Source organism: Podarcis filfolensis (assembly GCF_964270895.1).
Source record: "Podarcis filfolensis genome assembly, chromosome: 6".
Classification (NCBI taxonomy): domain Eukaryota; kingdom Metazoa; phylum Chordata; class Lepidosauria; order Squamata; family Lacertidae; genus Podarcis; species Podarcis filfolensis.
In genome coordinates, this window is record NC_139609.1 from 27,432,668 (window position 1) to 27,448,469 (window position 15,802).

The 15,802-nt window shown below is 43.5% G+C and overlaps 1 protein-coding gene across 2 annotated transcripts in view; it reads left to right on the forward strand.

Moving 5' to 3' along the window:
* Positions 1 to 9,254, forward strand: part of GFI1 (growth factor independent 1 transcriptional repressor) — a 40,102-nt gene extending 30,848 nt beyond the window's left edge. For both annotated transcript variants that reach the window (XM_083620720.1, XM_083620721.1), the window contains exons 6-8: positions 341 to 478; positions 3,711 to 3,876; positions 7,617 to 9,254. In XM_083620720.1, coding sequence (XP_083476846.1) covers positions 341 to 478; positions 3,711 to 3,876; positions 7,617 to 7,795 — 483 coding nt within the window. In that variant the 3' untranslated portion in view covers positions 7,796 to 9,254. The remainder of the gene's footprint in view (positions 1 to 340; positions 479 to 3,710; positions 3,877 to 7,616) is intronic.
* The last annotated feature ends 6,548 nt before the right edge of the window (positions 9,255 to 15,802 follow it).

The window sequence follows — 15,802 nt, forward strand, 5'->3', positions numbered from 1 at the left end:
AACCCTTGCTACACCACTGCAACTAGGTAATATTAGGCTCTGGACTTAATTGTCTTATGAGGTCCCCCTCTTTTTAGATGGTAACATGCATTACCTCATTTGTTTCAAAATGTGGTCATCCAGCCGGGCTGTGGCTGCAATCCCTCTTGCTCATTCTGTGGCTTGGGCCATTGACACCTGCCCCACCCTGATGGCACCAATACTCAATAATGTTAATTGGCTGAACCTCTGTGGGGGGAAACACTCTCCTAAACAGCTCTGATATCTCAAGTTCAGCACCTGCTGTGAGCTTCAGGCCTTCCTGAACCATAATTCTCTTTGTCTTCCCTCTGCTTCTCAGGTCTTCTCCACTCCCCACGGCCTGGAGGTGCACGTTCGTCGTTCGCACAGCGGCACCAGGCCCTTCGCTTGTGAAATGTGTGGCAAGACATTTGGCCATGCAGTTAGCCTGGAGCAGCATAAAGCTGTGCACTCACAGGTGAGAACCACGGGGAAGGTGGCAAGTGGTTGGAGAGGTCTTGTCCACACGGTGGCTTAATGCGAAGAGCCCGCTTTCTGTACCTCTGTTAATTCTCTGACGTTCTCCTCCAAAGCACTGCCTCCTCACACTTTCCCCTCCTTCAGTCCAGATTTACTCATACCGGGGATACTCTGAAACAGAGAGGGTGCGAGGAAATCTGGCTTGAGGGAGGGGAAAGTGTGGAGAGGCAGTGATTGGAGGAGAATGTCATACAGACAATGAAGAATTAATGGATGTACAGTGGTACCTTGGTTTACGAACTTAATGCGTTCTGGAAGTCCATTCTTAAACCAAAGTGTTCTTAAACCAAGGCGTGCTTTCTCATAGCAGCGGGCGGGACTCAATTTACAAATGGAACACACTCAACAGGAAGCGAAACATGTTCTTATTCAAAGGCAAAGTTCACAAACCAAAACACCTACTTCTGGGTTTTGCAGCGTTCTTAATTGTTGTTCATAAACTAAGATGTTCTGAAACTAAGGTACCACTGTACAGTAAAACTCACTATCTACAGTACATCAGAGTTTCCCAAACTTGTTTTTGGATTACATTTTGGACTACATTTCCCACCATCCTTGACCATTGGTTCTGCTGGCTAGGGATGATGGGTGTTGTAGTTCAAAAACAGCTGGAGACTCAAGTTTGGGAAACCCTGATTTACATTAAATGACAATATAAATGAGCCCAGAGTGACAGATTCATGGGACTAGCAGTCTCCTTGCCAGGGAAAGGTGTGTGGGTTATCATGCAGGGCTGGTGGGGATTAATCCTGGTTACAATGCTACAACCAACCTGAAAGGTGCTCACCAAAGAGACGAAACAGTGATATTTCATATGGTTTTGTTGCAGCCTTCCCCGCCCTGCACAACAAACCCATATGCACGTGTACACACACACACACACACACACACACACAAACTTCCATCAAATTTGCCATTTTTTTTAAAAAAATAACTTTTTATTGGGTTTTAAAAACAAGAATAATGTTATACAAATAAGTATACCAAGTTTTCTCATGCCATTTGTCTATCACAAAAATAGCATAATAAATGTGGGGTAATATGTACAACATGTGGTTCATTATTAGTGGTCAATGTATAAGTTCTTGGCTCATGAATTGTTTAAAAATATTAGGAAGAAAAGAGGGGGAAAGAGGGGGAGGGGTATAGCAAGTGGGGTGGGGGTCGTGCTTCTATTCTTCCACTTAGTGTATGTGTGGGGTTTTGTGCCAGCGCAAATTTCCCTTCTTAAAACTATTAGAGATCCTGGAACACAAAAGTGAAGTTTGAGGGTTTTGCGATCTAGATTTGGAGAAGCGTTACTACCACTGCAATACATCTAAGTAAATCTCTCTTCCTTCCTCACTCCTGCCATGCATTAGAGTACGAATAAAAGAGTTAGAATAATGATCTGTTGCGACCATGATGGACGCATACAATAGACAAGCCTTCTTGTGTTTTGGCTCATTTTCCTCCCCCCCTGCCCCCCTCCTCCTTTCCTTTTTCTTTTTTCTTTCCCATAATGGCTTATGCTCTATGCCATGTACAGTGGTACCTCGGGTTACATACACTTCAGGTTACATACGCTTCAGGTTACAGACTCCGCTAACCCAGAAATAGTGCTTCAGGTTAAGAACTTTGCTTCAGGATGAGAACAGAAATTGTGCTCCGGCAGCGCGGCAGCAGCAGGAGGCCCCATTAGCTAAAGTGGTGCTTCAGGTTAAGAACAGTTTCAGCTTAAGTACGGACCTCTGGAACGAATTAAGTGCTTAACCTGAGGTACCACTGTACTTTGATATTTTTTGTTTTTGTTTTTTAGCTTTTACAATTATTATTATTAAGGATTTATCTTTTGTAATTTTGGTTCTTTATATTTATCTGTATTTGTTTAAAGCAAAATAAAAGTATTTTTTTTTTTTTTAAAAAAAGAGTTCTTGTCCCCAAACCCAAATTATGCACCCTTCAAAAGCTTCACCCCTTCTTCAACACTGTTGAAGTGCTGGGGGGGACGGGGACAGCAGATATATACCATAAGTTTAAAGCATATCCAACACACATTTAAAGCACATGACTTCCGCTAAAGAATCCTGGAAACTGTAGTTTGTCAAAAGTTCTAGGAATTCTGACCCTGGGAGGGGGGAACTACAGTTCCCTGGATTCTTGAGGGTCATCATGTGTGCTGGGTGCACTTTAAATGTATGGTGCGGATCGAGTGGGAAAGAAATGTACAGTGGTACCTCAGGTTACATACGCTTCAGGTTACATACACTTCAGGTTACAGACTCCGCTAACCCAGAAATAGTGCTTCAGGTTAAGAACTTTACTTCAGGATAAGAACAGAAATCGTGCTCTGGTGGCGCGGCAGCAGCAGGAGGCCCCATTCGCTAAAGTAGTGCTTCAGGTTAAGAACAGTTTCAGGTTAAGAACGGACCTCCGGAACGAATTAAGTACTTAACCCGAGGTACCACTATACATAGATTTTCTTGACTCTGGTGACAAAAAGACACCTGCCTGAGAACTCTAGGTGCTTTTTAAAATTGGAGCTGGAAGGATGAACACTAAAGGCTTTTCATCACAAAATGTAACTCTTTCTGTAATACACATGTAAAACCTGTGGAACACAAGTACCACATGCAGATGTTTCCTGGTTCAATTCTCAGTATCTCCAGAGTGGTTTGGGGATGTTTTCATGGTTCGGGGAAAAACTACTTGATAAAACAGAACATTTCAATATAATGAAATATAAGTAAAGTCCCAGGTTTGAAGGAGGAGGCAACTTCAGGCACACACCCCCTTATCCAATGCAGTCACTATGGGATCTATATTTTGCGACAAGGCAAATGGCCACCGTATATCTGAATTATTTTGAATAATCCTGAGTTTTGTTTAGGCAAGAATACCCATGTATGTCTATTTAAATTAATGGATATCTGCTTTCAAATCTTCGTGTTTTAATCTATATTTTGATATAATTGTATTATTCCAACGTGTTTGTCCTTGTGAATATTTTATGTAAGCGCCTTTAAGCAGTACGTCAATCTTCTTAAACCAAAGGAAAAAAAATCAATCATCAGATTTTATTTTTTTTGAAAGCTGCTTCTATGTAAGTGGTTAGCTAAGGACAGATATTCTAAACGCATTAAATGAAGAAGATGGTGCATCTGCATGAAGGTCCTGCTTTCTCTTGGCAGGAGCGCAGCTTTGATTGTAAGATCTGCGGTAAGAGCTTCAAGAGGTCCTCCACGTTGTCTACCCATCTTCTCATCCACTCAGACACCCGGCCTTATCCATGCCAGTACTGTGGGAAGAGATTTCACCAGAAATCCGACATGAAGAAGCACACTTTCATCCATACAGGTGAGAATCGCTACATCCCTCTTGGCTTCCCAGAATCAATCAATCAATCAATCAATCAATCAAATGAATAAATAAATCCACCTCCCACTCCCTGCTGTTGGGATAAATGGATATCTTTATCCGCTGGTTTCTTTTTTTTGTTAAATCGTTTTTATTAATTTTCCAGTTAAAAAACATCCAATTTAGCATATCAAATCATAATCCAATAAAAATAAAAAACTAAAATAAAAAAGATCAAATTACCTTCCAAATTATAATTATTAATTTTTGGGACTTCCCATAGTCTGGACCTTGAAGCACATCTCCAAATCTCAATCCTGCCTCTCGCCGTTATTTCCATATTTCCACATCTCAATTTTAACGCTCTAAACTTCTTTTTATCCGCTGGTTTCCTCCAGAGTGACACCAGGAAAGCAGGGTGGACTAGCTGACAGATTTATTTTTTGTCTCTCCAAGGTACAAGTAGTTTTAGAAAGACAGACACGCAAGCCCTCTTCAGCTCTTCCTTTAAAGCAGAGGAGGTGGCAAGTGTTTTTCTATGTGAGAGCCACATTCCTTTCTAGGCAGCATTCTGAGGGCCACATGCCAGGGGCAGAAAGAGCCGCTGGACAGAGCAATGCAGTGCTCCCCCCCTAAAAAAATGTTTAGGGGTTCTCTCATTTTCCTACTCATATTGAAATACTGCCCCTCAATGAGGCCAAACTTAGATTCACAAAATGTTTAGGGGTATGTGTACCCCTGCGTACCCCGGGGGTAGGGGGGAAAGCACTGGAGCAATGAATGTCAATTTTCCCTTTGTATTGTTATTTCTACCCACACTCCTGAGGCAAGAAACAAGATGGCGCCCTCCCCATTGCATGTGTATAGAATTCAGTTGACGTCGCTACCCATCCCTGTGCCCCAGAATTTGCTGCCTGATGAGCGCATTTTGTTCTGTCTAATGGTAGGCCCAGCCAGAAATTTGGAGGATGCAGATCCGAACAGTCAGTCTTGATACTTGCTCTGGAGCTCTCTTGTGTATTATTGAGTTTTTCCATTCAAACTGCTTGAGGGCTATTTTCAGTGGTAGGCAAGGCACCATGATTTTGAGTTTCTGGGGAACATGGAAACAAAACAAAAACGCAGATTGAATAGCTGAGGAAAACTGTCAGGAGAAAGACAAACAAAACATACTGCAGATTTAAATGGAGCTTTTCTCAGGGGGTATGTCTTCTGACCCAGCAGCCTTCTTTATCCACTGAAGCGGGAGTAAATTACAAAGATATTATCCCCCATGCAAATAAAAAACAGGAGGAGAGCTTTGCAGAGATCTATAGAGTCCGACACCTGTTTCCTACAATGGCCAACCAGATGACTATGGAAGGCCCACAAGCAGGAGGTGAGGGCAATAGGCCTCTCCTGCCATTTGCTGTTTGGCAACTGATATTCAGAGGCATGTTGCCTCAGTTATTGGATGCGATGCAAAACCATGGCTAATGGCCACTGAGAGCTTTATTCACCATGAATATGGTTAATCCCTTCTTAAGACTGTCTACGTTGGTCCAGCACTACATCTTGTGGTAGCAAACTCTACTATTTAACAATTTAGCTTCATCAGATAATCCCTATTCCAGTACTTTTGAGAGAAGGAGAAAATGGCCTCTCTGTCCTCCCCTGTCACTCACAATTTTTCTAGGCTAAAAACCCCCAAACCTGTTTCTCCTAGGGAAGTTGCTCCAGCCCCCTGATATTTTGGCTGCTCTTTTCCAGCTCTAATATATCAGCTGTACACTGTATTATAAGAGTGGCTGCACCATAGTTTTGTGTAAAGGCATTGTGTAGGTGGTTCCATCGTATCCTACTGATTCCCAACATGGAATCTGCCTTTTTCACAACAGTACCACACTGGATCAACATTTTCATTTGGCCACCCACCACAAATGCAAGATATCTTTTCAGTCAGTGCCAGCTTAAATCCCAATGAAATAAGGATTTCTGCATGACTTCGCACTTGCTTAAAGTGCCATTTTAATGTCCATTCACCCAGTTCTGAGACAGCCTTTTGGTTCAAGGTTTTATGTCATTCTGTATGGCTGGTGTGAAAAAACGCCGCATATTACACCTTGGAAAATGCAATTCATGGTCACTGCTGTTGAGAGTTTCCATGTGCAATCTGATTGTAAGAGCATCACTGATATTGTCCATCTCCGCATTGCTAACTCCATTCCCCACCCATGTCCTGCCCCATTTTTGTGAGCTTTTATTGGTTTTTAGAAACCGATTGCTTGTCACAGTTTCAAAGTGCGCTAGTCTACTCTCAGCATAATGCCACTTACTTTGAGCGCGTGTTGATGGAAAACAAGATGCCCCTCAGCAAAACCTTGCAACATGTAAGAACAAATGGCTGCACAATTATTTCCCCAGGAAGCACGACCATTAACATTTCAGAGACAGGGAAGGAGGCAGTGAAAGAAAAAGGCCTTCTGTGGTTAGGATGAGGCCAGCGCCCGGATTTTAAAATCAGGTTCTTCCACTTTCCAAACAGGCACACTGGCTTAGTGAGCAATGAGGGCCGCTATCTGTGTGCATGTTTGGGAGAGGAAATCATTCGTGCAATTGGAAATAGAAACGAACAATCCAACTGCTATTGAAATGCTCTTTTCATCTGAAGAGGTGAGCAATGAAGAATGAGCTGCTTAGGGGAAGAGGGTGGGAATCTTCTCCTGCAAAGGTTTTCAAGGGAACTCTGATCAGTAGTTTGCCAAGGATGCTTTAGGGAAGGAAAGGATAGCTTCCTAAGTCTGAGAGCTGAGATCCCCATTGAGAAGGCTGTTTAGGGGCTGCACCCTCTCAGCCCTGACATCATTGCCAAGCTCTGAGTTACCTGAAAGGGTAATGCGAGGGCTCCCTTGTCTCCTTCTTCCAGTTGTGCCTTGTCAGAGAGTGGCTGGTACTTGTCCTAAACTAGGGCGATTAAAATTAGCACAAAACTTGACAAGGATCTTAAAGATGCTATCCTAGGGTTGCCATATTTCAAAAAGTAAAAACCAGGGCACCCTGAAAATTGTTCAGCTTTTTTTAGACAAACCCCAAAGCTGTTGAGTTGAGGGTTTGTGTATTTTTTGTTTTTTTACAAAAACGCGATTCTCCAATTGACTTGCCTAAGATCCAGGACAAAGTGCTGCCTTTTGGAAATTCACCTCCAGATGTCCGCCTTTTGAAATCCTGGCAATGTCCAGACATATGGCCGCCCTATGCTATCCTTAGTATTTATTCCGAGTCACCTGCCCGTATTGGATATCTGGGGGTGCCATTTTCTTTATATATATAATTTTTATTAGTTTTTTTAACATATCATTTTCAACAGTAATTAAACATACTTTTGCATCTTATTCAAATTTTTTACTTCCATCAATCCTGTCTGAAAATTTTCCAATCTAATTTCTCAGTATGCATTTCTTATCTTCCCTATTACATTTCAAACTCATAACCAATATCTCTATCTTTTCCTACTTTGTAACACTTCGTATATTTCTCCTTACAAAACTTCTTGCAGTCCTACTAGTGTAATTTGTTGATTACAGTTGCTCTTCAAATAATTCATATACTTCTTCCAATCTTCTGTAAATCTCTGGTCCCGCAGGTTTCAAATCCTTCCTGTCATTTTGTCCAATTCTGCATTTTCTATTGGACTTTTCAAGCTGGTTTGTTAAGGGTGCTACGTTGTTGTAACTTTGTGCCCATCCTTTTGTAATCTGCAGGTGAGAAGCCCCACAAGTGCCAGGTGTGTGGCAAAGCCTTCAGCCAGAGTTCCAATCTCATCACCCACAGTCGGAAGCACACGGGCTTCAAGCCCTTTGGCTGCGATCTGTGTGGCAAAGGCTTCCAGAGAAAAGTGGATTTGCGGAGGCACCGAGAGACGCAACATGGTCTGAAATGAGAGCCATGCAGAATCCGGGCGGGGAGGGGGAGGGAACCCAGGGAACCCCCAAAACACTATGTCAACAGACTTTTCCTTCCTCCCTTGGTGGGCTGCCCTCTTCCTGCCCCCGCCTCTCTTGTCTGGCCACTTCCTGCCATGTTCTCACTAAACAGAAAGCCAGAGCAGACTGGCCAGCATTTTGTAGAACTTCACCGAAAGGTCTTGGAAAGAAAATGGAACGCCAAGGCTGAAGGAAGGTGGGGTGAAGTCTTTTTCCCCACCCTGTGTCTCTTCCTTTAAAATTAAACACTGGAAAAATAACATGCACACCCCACCGCCTTAAAGCCCCCAAAGTCTTTGTATACATAAGCTACTGGTGCCTATGAACCAGAAAGTCCTTTAAAAAATGAATTTCCCAGCTAACCCTTGATTTCCTGAAAATTACTTTTTATCTGGGAAAACTAAACTACCTGAGTTTACATGGTCAACACACTGAGCAGCTTGACAAAGGAGAGAGAGAGTGTGTATTTGATTTTCTACCGTTTAAAAACTTGTGACTGGTTTTCATCGATTGGACCTGGGACCTCAAGGCCCCGCCTTTTCCAGAGTTTATTGAGCTCCTATTAGGCAGCTTCCTAGGACTGCTCCCAGCTAACTGGTCCTAGGCTCCAAATTTAGGAGTATTGGATTGTGGCCCAATACATTTTTCCAACTGAGGGAAAGAGCCCCTTGGCTACTTCAGCCAACCTTGCCTAGTCCTGGTTGAGAATGCCTGAATAAGTTGGAGGGCAGCATTTAGATGTTGTGCAGAGTCCGGCATTCCCCACATGCTCCTCACATGTGTTTCACCAAGATGTCATCTCTAATTTTTAGTCTTCGTTGCACACCCAGGCCAGGTGTTAATCTCCAGTAGCTCCCTTCATGCCAGGGATTTGCAACTTTTAGGACAACACAATGCTCCTATCCAAGAATTTCAGTCTACCTACTTTATGTCCTGGTTTTTTGTGTGGTGCATGTATGGCTTTTCCTTTGCACCTGTTGGGAAGAGCCAGTAAGAAAGAGCCTTATTATTAAAAATTGTTGAAGTTTGCCCTTGAGTTGAAGAGGGCAGAAATAAGGGATGAGGACAGATTTTTGCTTTTAAATGTCATTGGCATTCTGTGATTAGATAACCAGTAGGTGAGAAATAGCTGAGGAGCTCCTGTTACTCTGGACTGAATATTTAGGTTATATGCTCTCAGATGGTCTCATGCCTGGAAGGACCCATAAATTAGTATCAGTTTGTTATAGTATGAATTTGCCTTAACTAATCCTGTGCATACCTCATTGTGGGCAGGGGTGGGGGAAGAATCTGTTTTTACTTTATAGATAGGATTGTAAATGCCTTTATTTAGACTTTACAGTGTGTCTTATGTTCATTGATGCATATTTATTGGAATAATGTTTTAAATTAATAAAGTCCCAAGGATCCTCAGAAGCAGTATTTATTTCAACAGGACATATTAACCAAACCAGAGGTGCGATTCTAGATGAATTTACTTGGAAATCGGCTCCACAAATCAATGGACTTATTTCCCCCAACGGTGTAGGAATTACAGCGAATCAGTTAACAAAGCTTGCTGTACGATCAGACAAAAAACAAGACAGAACACTGAAGCTGGGAGGAAGACAGACGAAGCGCAAATCAGCCAAAAAGGTGTCACTTTAAGGCCACACTTTGACAGGCATATTCATGTCAAATCAGTGCCAGAGTTGGAGTCCTATCAGCCTGTGCACCATATATATATATATATACCAATATAGTGCCAAACAGTACAAAGGTATGGACAGCTGCACTGCAAAACAATCTGATTCCCCCACAGCGGTGCCCTTCTCCTTGACAATGCAGTCACTGCCTGGACAGGAGTTTATATTGCACATGATACAAAAAAAAAATCACCCAGAGCGGTCTCGACTGAGCAGGATCATAGATAAGCAGATTCTTTTTCTAGGGTGCAACCTGATACACGCCTATTCAGAAGCAAGTCCCGTTGGCTTCAGTAGGGGCTTACTCTCTGGTAAATTGGTGTAGGGTTGCAGTCTTTTGATCTCCTCCGCAAGCTGTGCGCATGTAACCTACGTGGCAATTATACAGGCTTAGAGAGCATGCGAAGGCAGCTATTTCAGCATATTACCAGGATGTGACACATTTTTTGAGAACGAGAAAAGAGACCTAAAGAAGCACAGGGTTCAGAGAAGGGCTGGATTTACACCCACACTTTTGACTTTCTTTGGCTTAGCATGTGGAAAGCTCAGAGAAATGAATGCAGAGTTGTTTAGGACTGGGGATAATCACTGGTCACCCCTAAGAGGAGACGGTCAAGTTCAGGGATGCAGAACTGTGCCCCCCAGATTTAGCTGGAATATTATGCCCATCATCCCTGGCCATTGGCGCTGCTGACCAGGACAGATGGGAACTGCAGTCCAATAATATCTGGTTGCCCACCTATGGCCTAGCTCATCTCATTCCTAGCAGAACCTCCAGGCGTTTCTTTGTTTTGTTTTAAATCATGATGAATAATTAGCAGTTCTGAATTTAGTGTAATAAATCCATTTAACTGGGAGAGTCTGAATAGTCCCACCTTGCTCGTTCAAGACACGGTTCATTTTTATAATAGATCTGGGCTTCCCAAACTTGGGTCTTTAGCTGTTTTTGGACTACAATTCCTATCATCCTTGACCACTGGTTCTGCTAGCTAGGGATGATGGGAGTTGTAGTCCAAAAACAGCTAGAGACCCAAGTTTGCAAAACCCTGTGATAGGTTGCCAAAGTATCAGGCTCAGAGTGCTGAAATGGGGTTCTGTTAACCTGGGCTAGCCAGGAGATCTTGTGTGAAGTAATAACCAGGGACTGTGCAAAATCAGGTGCTAAGTAGACCAGCAGACAAAGATCGGTATCAAGACAGCTTCTGCCTTCAAACTTACAATCCAAAAGACAAGGCACATGAGAGAAAAATAAAGCTTCTGGTTCTGTAATAATAAAGTTATACAGTTTTATATAAAAAAAATATGCCTGGGAGTTCTGTGGGAGATGGAATATTTCAGCGTGCCCCACTTGTGGAAAGCTAGCCTGTCAGGGATCTAAGTCTAGCCTGCCCTCTAGTCCCCCACAACAGGTTAGTTCGAATAAGTTTTTCTGATGTGAAATATTCAATCCCATCACCTCCCTAGGCATTCTGAAACAGTACACTTTCAGGAGGGCCATACCATAAGATTCCTCTAAATATGGGGCTTTGAACACACATAACTCCTGCCCCCAGGTCTTGGAGCTCTACACTCAGGATATCCACAAAACCAGCACAGGTTTTCTGCATTTGGAGGGCAGTACGGATAGTCAACTCAACATAAAGGGAAATGCAACAAAATCTTATTCCAGCATAGGCAAACTCGGCCCTCCAGCTGTTTTGGGACTACAACTCCCATGATCCCTAGCTAACAGGACCAGTGGTCAGGGATGATGGGAATTGTAGTCCCAAAAACAGCTGGAGGGCCGAGTTTGCCTATGTCTGTCCTATTCAAACCACCTGCTCATTTCTTGATCTAATTGTGCACTTCCAGTTGTGTTGTCCCAAGGCGCTAAATGACATGGTTCTCCTTTTGAGAACTATGGCCACCTTGTTCTGTAGGGGCTTGGGATGAAAACTGGTGTTCACACTGTTACTGATAAAAAAAATTGTTTAAATAAGGTCCTTCTCTACATGACAACCTTCAGCTGTCTGCAAGCTCTGGCTACATGGTTTGTCAGAATGTGCCACACTCCTAAAGGAAAAGTTTATGGATTTAGGATGGACAAATCTGTCAATTTTCCATTTCTCATTTTTGCAGTCTCAAGTTCAGTTCTCCAGCTGTCTGCACAAGTCTGCCTTTTGATATAAATTTCACCAGCATTTAAATACACATTTATCTGAATAAACACATTTTTATACAACTCTGCCTGATAAGACACAGTCTTTTTGCAAGCAATTTCCCCAAATATAATGCATTTTATATATCATTTTCATGAATATATGCATTTCAATACATACTTTCCCCTATCACACACACACACACACACACTTTATTTGGTTGGAAAACTGCATCAAAAAATTCAGAGAAATGCAGCTGTCAAAGAGTAGCAGTGTTTTGGCACATACTGTTTAGTGTTTAGGAAAGTTTGAATTAGGTAAAGGTAAAGGTAAAGGTACCCCTGCCCGTACGGGCCAGTTGTGTCCGACTCTGGGGTTGTGTGCCCATCTCACTTAAGAGGCCGGGGGCCAGCGCTGTCCGAAGACACTTCCGGGTCACGTGGCCAGCGTGACAAGCTGCATCTGGCGAGCTAACGCAGCACATGGAAACGCCGTTTACCTTCCCGCTAGTAAGCGGTACCTATTTATCTACTTGCACCTGGGGGTGCTTTCGAACTGCTAGGTTGGCAGGCGCTGGGACCGAACGACAGGAGCGCACCCCGCCGCGGGGATTCGAACCGCCGACCTGACGATCGGCAAGTTCTAGGCGCTGAGGTTTTACCCACAGCGCCACCCGCGTTTGCATTAAAATCTTAACCACACCCAAATGCCTAGTGTGGATTCAGTTCAATACTCTCTCTGTGCCCCCCAACATTAAAGCCCATGATGTGAGACATTTTAAAAATCGAATTCATGTGGTAACCTTTCAAAGCAATTATGGCACATGGTCACTTTTTCCGCCACTTTTGGATGTAGTTTACTGGGTCATCTCTTTGCAATGCAGGTGAGTATCTCTATTTTCATTGTTTATTAAAAGAATTTATGTATTGCCCTTTCATGTGGAAATACCAAACAAACAAAATGAAAAACCCCAGCAAAACAACACAATAAGACCAAGTCAACAAAACAATGTTAAAACCTCAATCACAACAGAACTGCTTTGAAATATCAGTTGCAGTTAAGCAGGAAGAATGTCAGAAGTCGGTATTATTGTACCCCGACAGGCAAAAATAAGTCACACGCAAAACTGCTGTTTAAAAATAACCTTTTTGCAGTGAAAAACGGTGCTGGGGTGGGAAATATCGTAATAATCTAAGCAGGTAGGAATCAGAACAAATTATTGAGGCTGTTACAGTGTGAAATTTGAAGATTGCAAATATCTTCCTTAATGTTATTACTTGGTTGCATTAAAAATGCATCGCCTATATTATGTGACTCATTATTCATGAAGCGGGTTCCATACCTTTTGTCTGCCAGAGTAACTGAAGGAAAAGGTAAGAGGAGACAACGGCTGTGCACACCTTTATGTCTCTCACTGAATTTTTTATGGCCCCTCCAGCTAGCCAGTTGGTGAAGCTCTGTGGCCACACAAGAGTGGAAAAGCAGAGCTATCTCAGAAAAACTAACCCTTTCAGGAGCTAATTTGAGCTTGTGTTCATTCACGCCAGCGGTGATTAAATTACCTATCAAGTGCGCTGAGCTATCATGATTCAGGGCACGGGAGAACAAGGTGGATTTCACCTGATTGATTTGAAACGCGCGAGACGGGATGGGGAAGGGGAGGAACAGAAGAGCAGAGGGAAAGAATGGGCAACAAAGAAACCACCCCCTGCTTGCCGATGTTATCATTTGATCCTGACAGAAAATGGAATGATTATTTATTTTGCTAGCGTTAAAAATTTTCATTCCCCACTCCACCCCCACACTTCCTCCAAGGAGCTCCGGATGGCTCCTGCCCCTTCCTCTTGCTTCCCCATAAGAATAACCCTGTGAGGTAGGTTAGGTCAGACCATGAGTAGGCAAACTAAGGCCAGATCCAGCCCAATCGCCTTCTAAATCTGGCCCGCGGATGGTCCGGGAATCAGCGTGTTTTTACATGAGTAGAATGTGTCCTTTTATTTAAACTGCATCTCTGGGTTATTTGTGGGGCGTAGGAATTCATTCATTTCCCCCAAAAAATATAGCCTGGCCCCCTGCTGAAAACGTTTGCTGACCCTTGGGTCAGACTGACGGACACCCAATGAGCTTTATAGCTGAGTCAGGATCTGAATCCAGGTCTCCTGGCTCAGTGGTACAATTGGGGAATTTCAGACTCTGGACTTAACAGTCTTATAGGAGATGGGGCCTATTTAGATGGCAATGGGCGTATTGCTTTACTTTAAAATGTGTTATGCCAGCCCTAAGAACATAAGAAGAGCCTGCTGGATTCGGCCAATGGCCCATCTAGTGCAGCATCCTGTACAACTATAATCTCTGACCCTTGGCCATGTTGGATGTCCGGGGCTGATGGGGCTTAGAGGCCAATACCATCTAGATCAGTGTTTTTCAAACTTGGGTCTAACCAGCTGTTTTTGGACTGCAGTTCCCTTCATCCCTGACCACTGGTCCTGCTAACTGGGGATGATGGGAGTTGTAGTCAAAAAACAGCGGGAGACCCAAGTTTGGGAAACACTGATCTATCTAGAGGATGGTGAGTATTCAGAGAAGCATGTGGCCACAAGAATCCATGATGAATTGGGGGGAAATGTTTAAAAGTACTTTAAAAAAAACCAAACCCAACCAGAGTCCTTTTTGTTGGGGATAATTTAGACAGAAATTCCCAGGTGTCAAAAAAGGTTATATATGTGTGCCACTACTGCAGCCCGTGTTTTGTTAGCCCAAAAATGGGAAACGAGTGAGGTCCCAACTAAAGAAGAATGGCAACTTAAGCTGATGCACAGCTTGCAGACTTCACATATAGAATAAGAGAACAAGAAGAACATACGTTTAGAGAATGTTTATTGAATATGGGGATATGGGGGGGGGGGAATTGTGTACACTTGAAAACATTGGCAGCATTAAGATAAATTCAACAGTGTAAAAAAGTTTTGATGGATGCAATAATGGAATAATGAATGGTTCAGTTTATGTAAAATATGATATGCAAAATGAACCATGGAAACAGAAGAGGGAAAGTCATTGATATTTTAAGATTGTTTAAATGAATGTTATAAATTGTAAAACAGAAAATTTAATAGGGTCCCATCATAGGACATTTCTAGCCCTGCTCCAGAACCTGCAGCTGATCCAGAATGAGCCATATGCTTCTCTGTTTGTCCATAGGAAGCAAAGCTCGTTCTGGTTCAGCTCCAGGTTCTGGAGCAGGGCTAGAAATGTCCTGTGATGGGACATTGTCCTGGCCTTGCCCACACTGGTGCTCTCCGGTCCACTTTCAGGGCCAGTGTCCACCTAACCTTTAACCAGTAGGAAGTGGCGGCCTCAGGGAGTGGGTGGGGAGTAGTTCCATGGAGGATACAGCTATGTATGAAAGACATACAACTTGCCCTGCGCCCCATTGGTTGTCCTGCTGACTTCCCATACAATAGAGGACACAGCCACAGTTCAAGTAAGATTCAACCGCCGCTCCAGTCAGCTTCTGAGAGCCAGTGTGGTGTAGTGGCTAAGAGCGGTGGACTCGTAATCTGGTGAACCGGGTTCGCTTCCCCGCTCCTCCACATGCAGCTGCTGGGTGACCTTGGGCCAGTCACACTTCTCTGAAGTCTCTCAGCCTCACTCACCTCCCAGAGTGTTTGTTGTGGGGGAGGAAGGGAAAGGAGAATGTTAGCCGCTTTGAGACTCCTTCGGGTAGTGATAAAGCAGGATATCAAATCCAAACTCTTCTTCCCGAATGTGTTCTCCTTTCTGCAGGCAGCAATATGTCATTATTTGCCCCTGCTCCTGGCCACTGGCACATTTGGCAGCAGCAGCAGGAGGTGGGAAGCCACCTGCCATTTTAATTTCCCCAAACACCACAGCAGCAACACTGTTGTCAGGTATTCCAGGGCACTGAGGGAATATTTAAACGGCGAGCAGCTTCTTGGCCAGCGCTACCAAGCCCTCAGGTGTGCAGGGTTCCAGCCTGCTTAATGGACCCTACTGGATCCCTCAACCTTTGTCGTCCGAGGTTGTGGGTGCTGCCAACTGGTAGTTGGGCAGAAAGTCAACAGAAGTTAAGTCACTGCCCCACTCATGTCCCTGAAGGCATGCTTCTACTCTCTTCCAT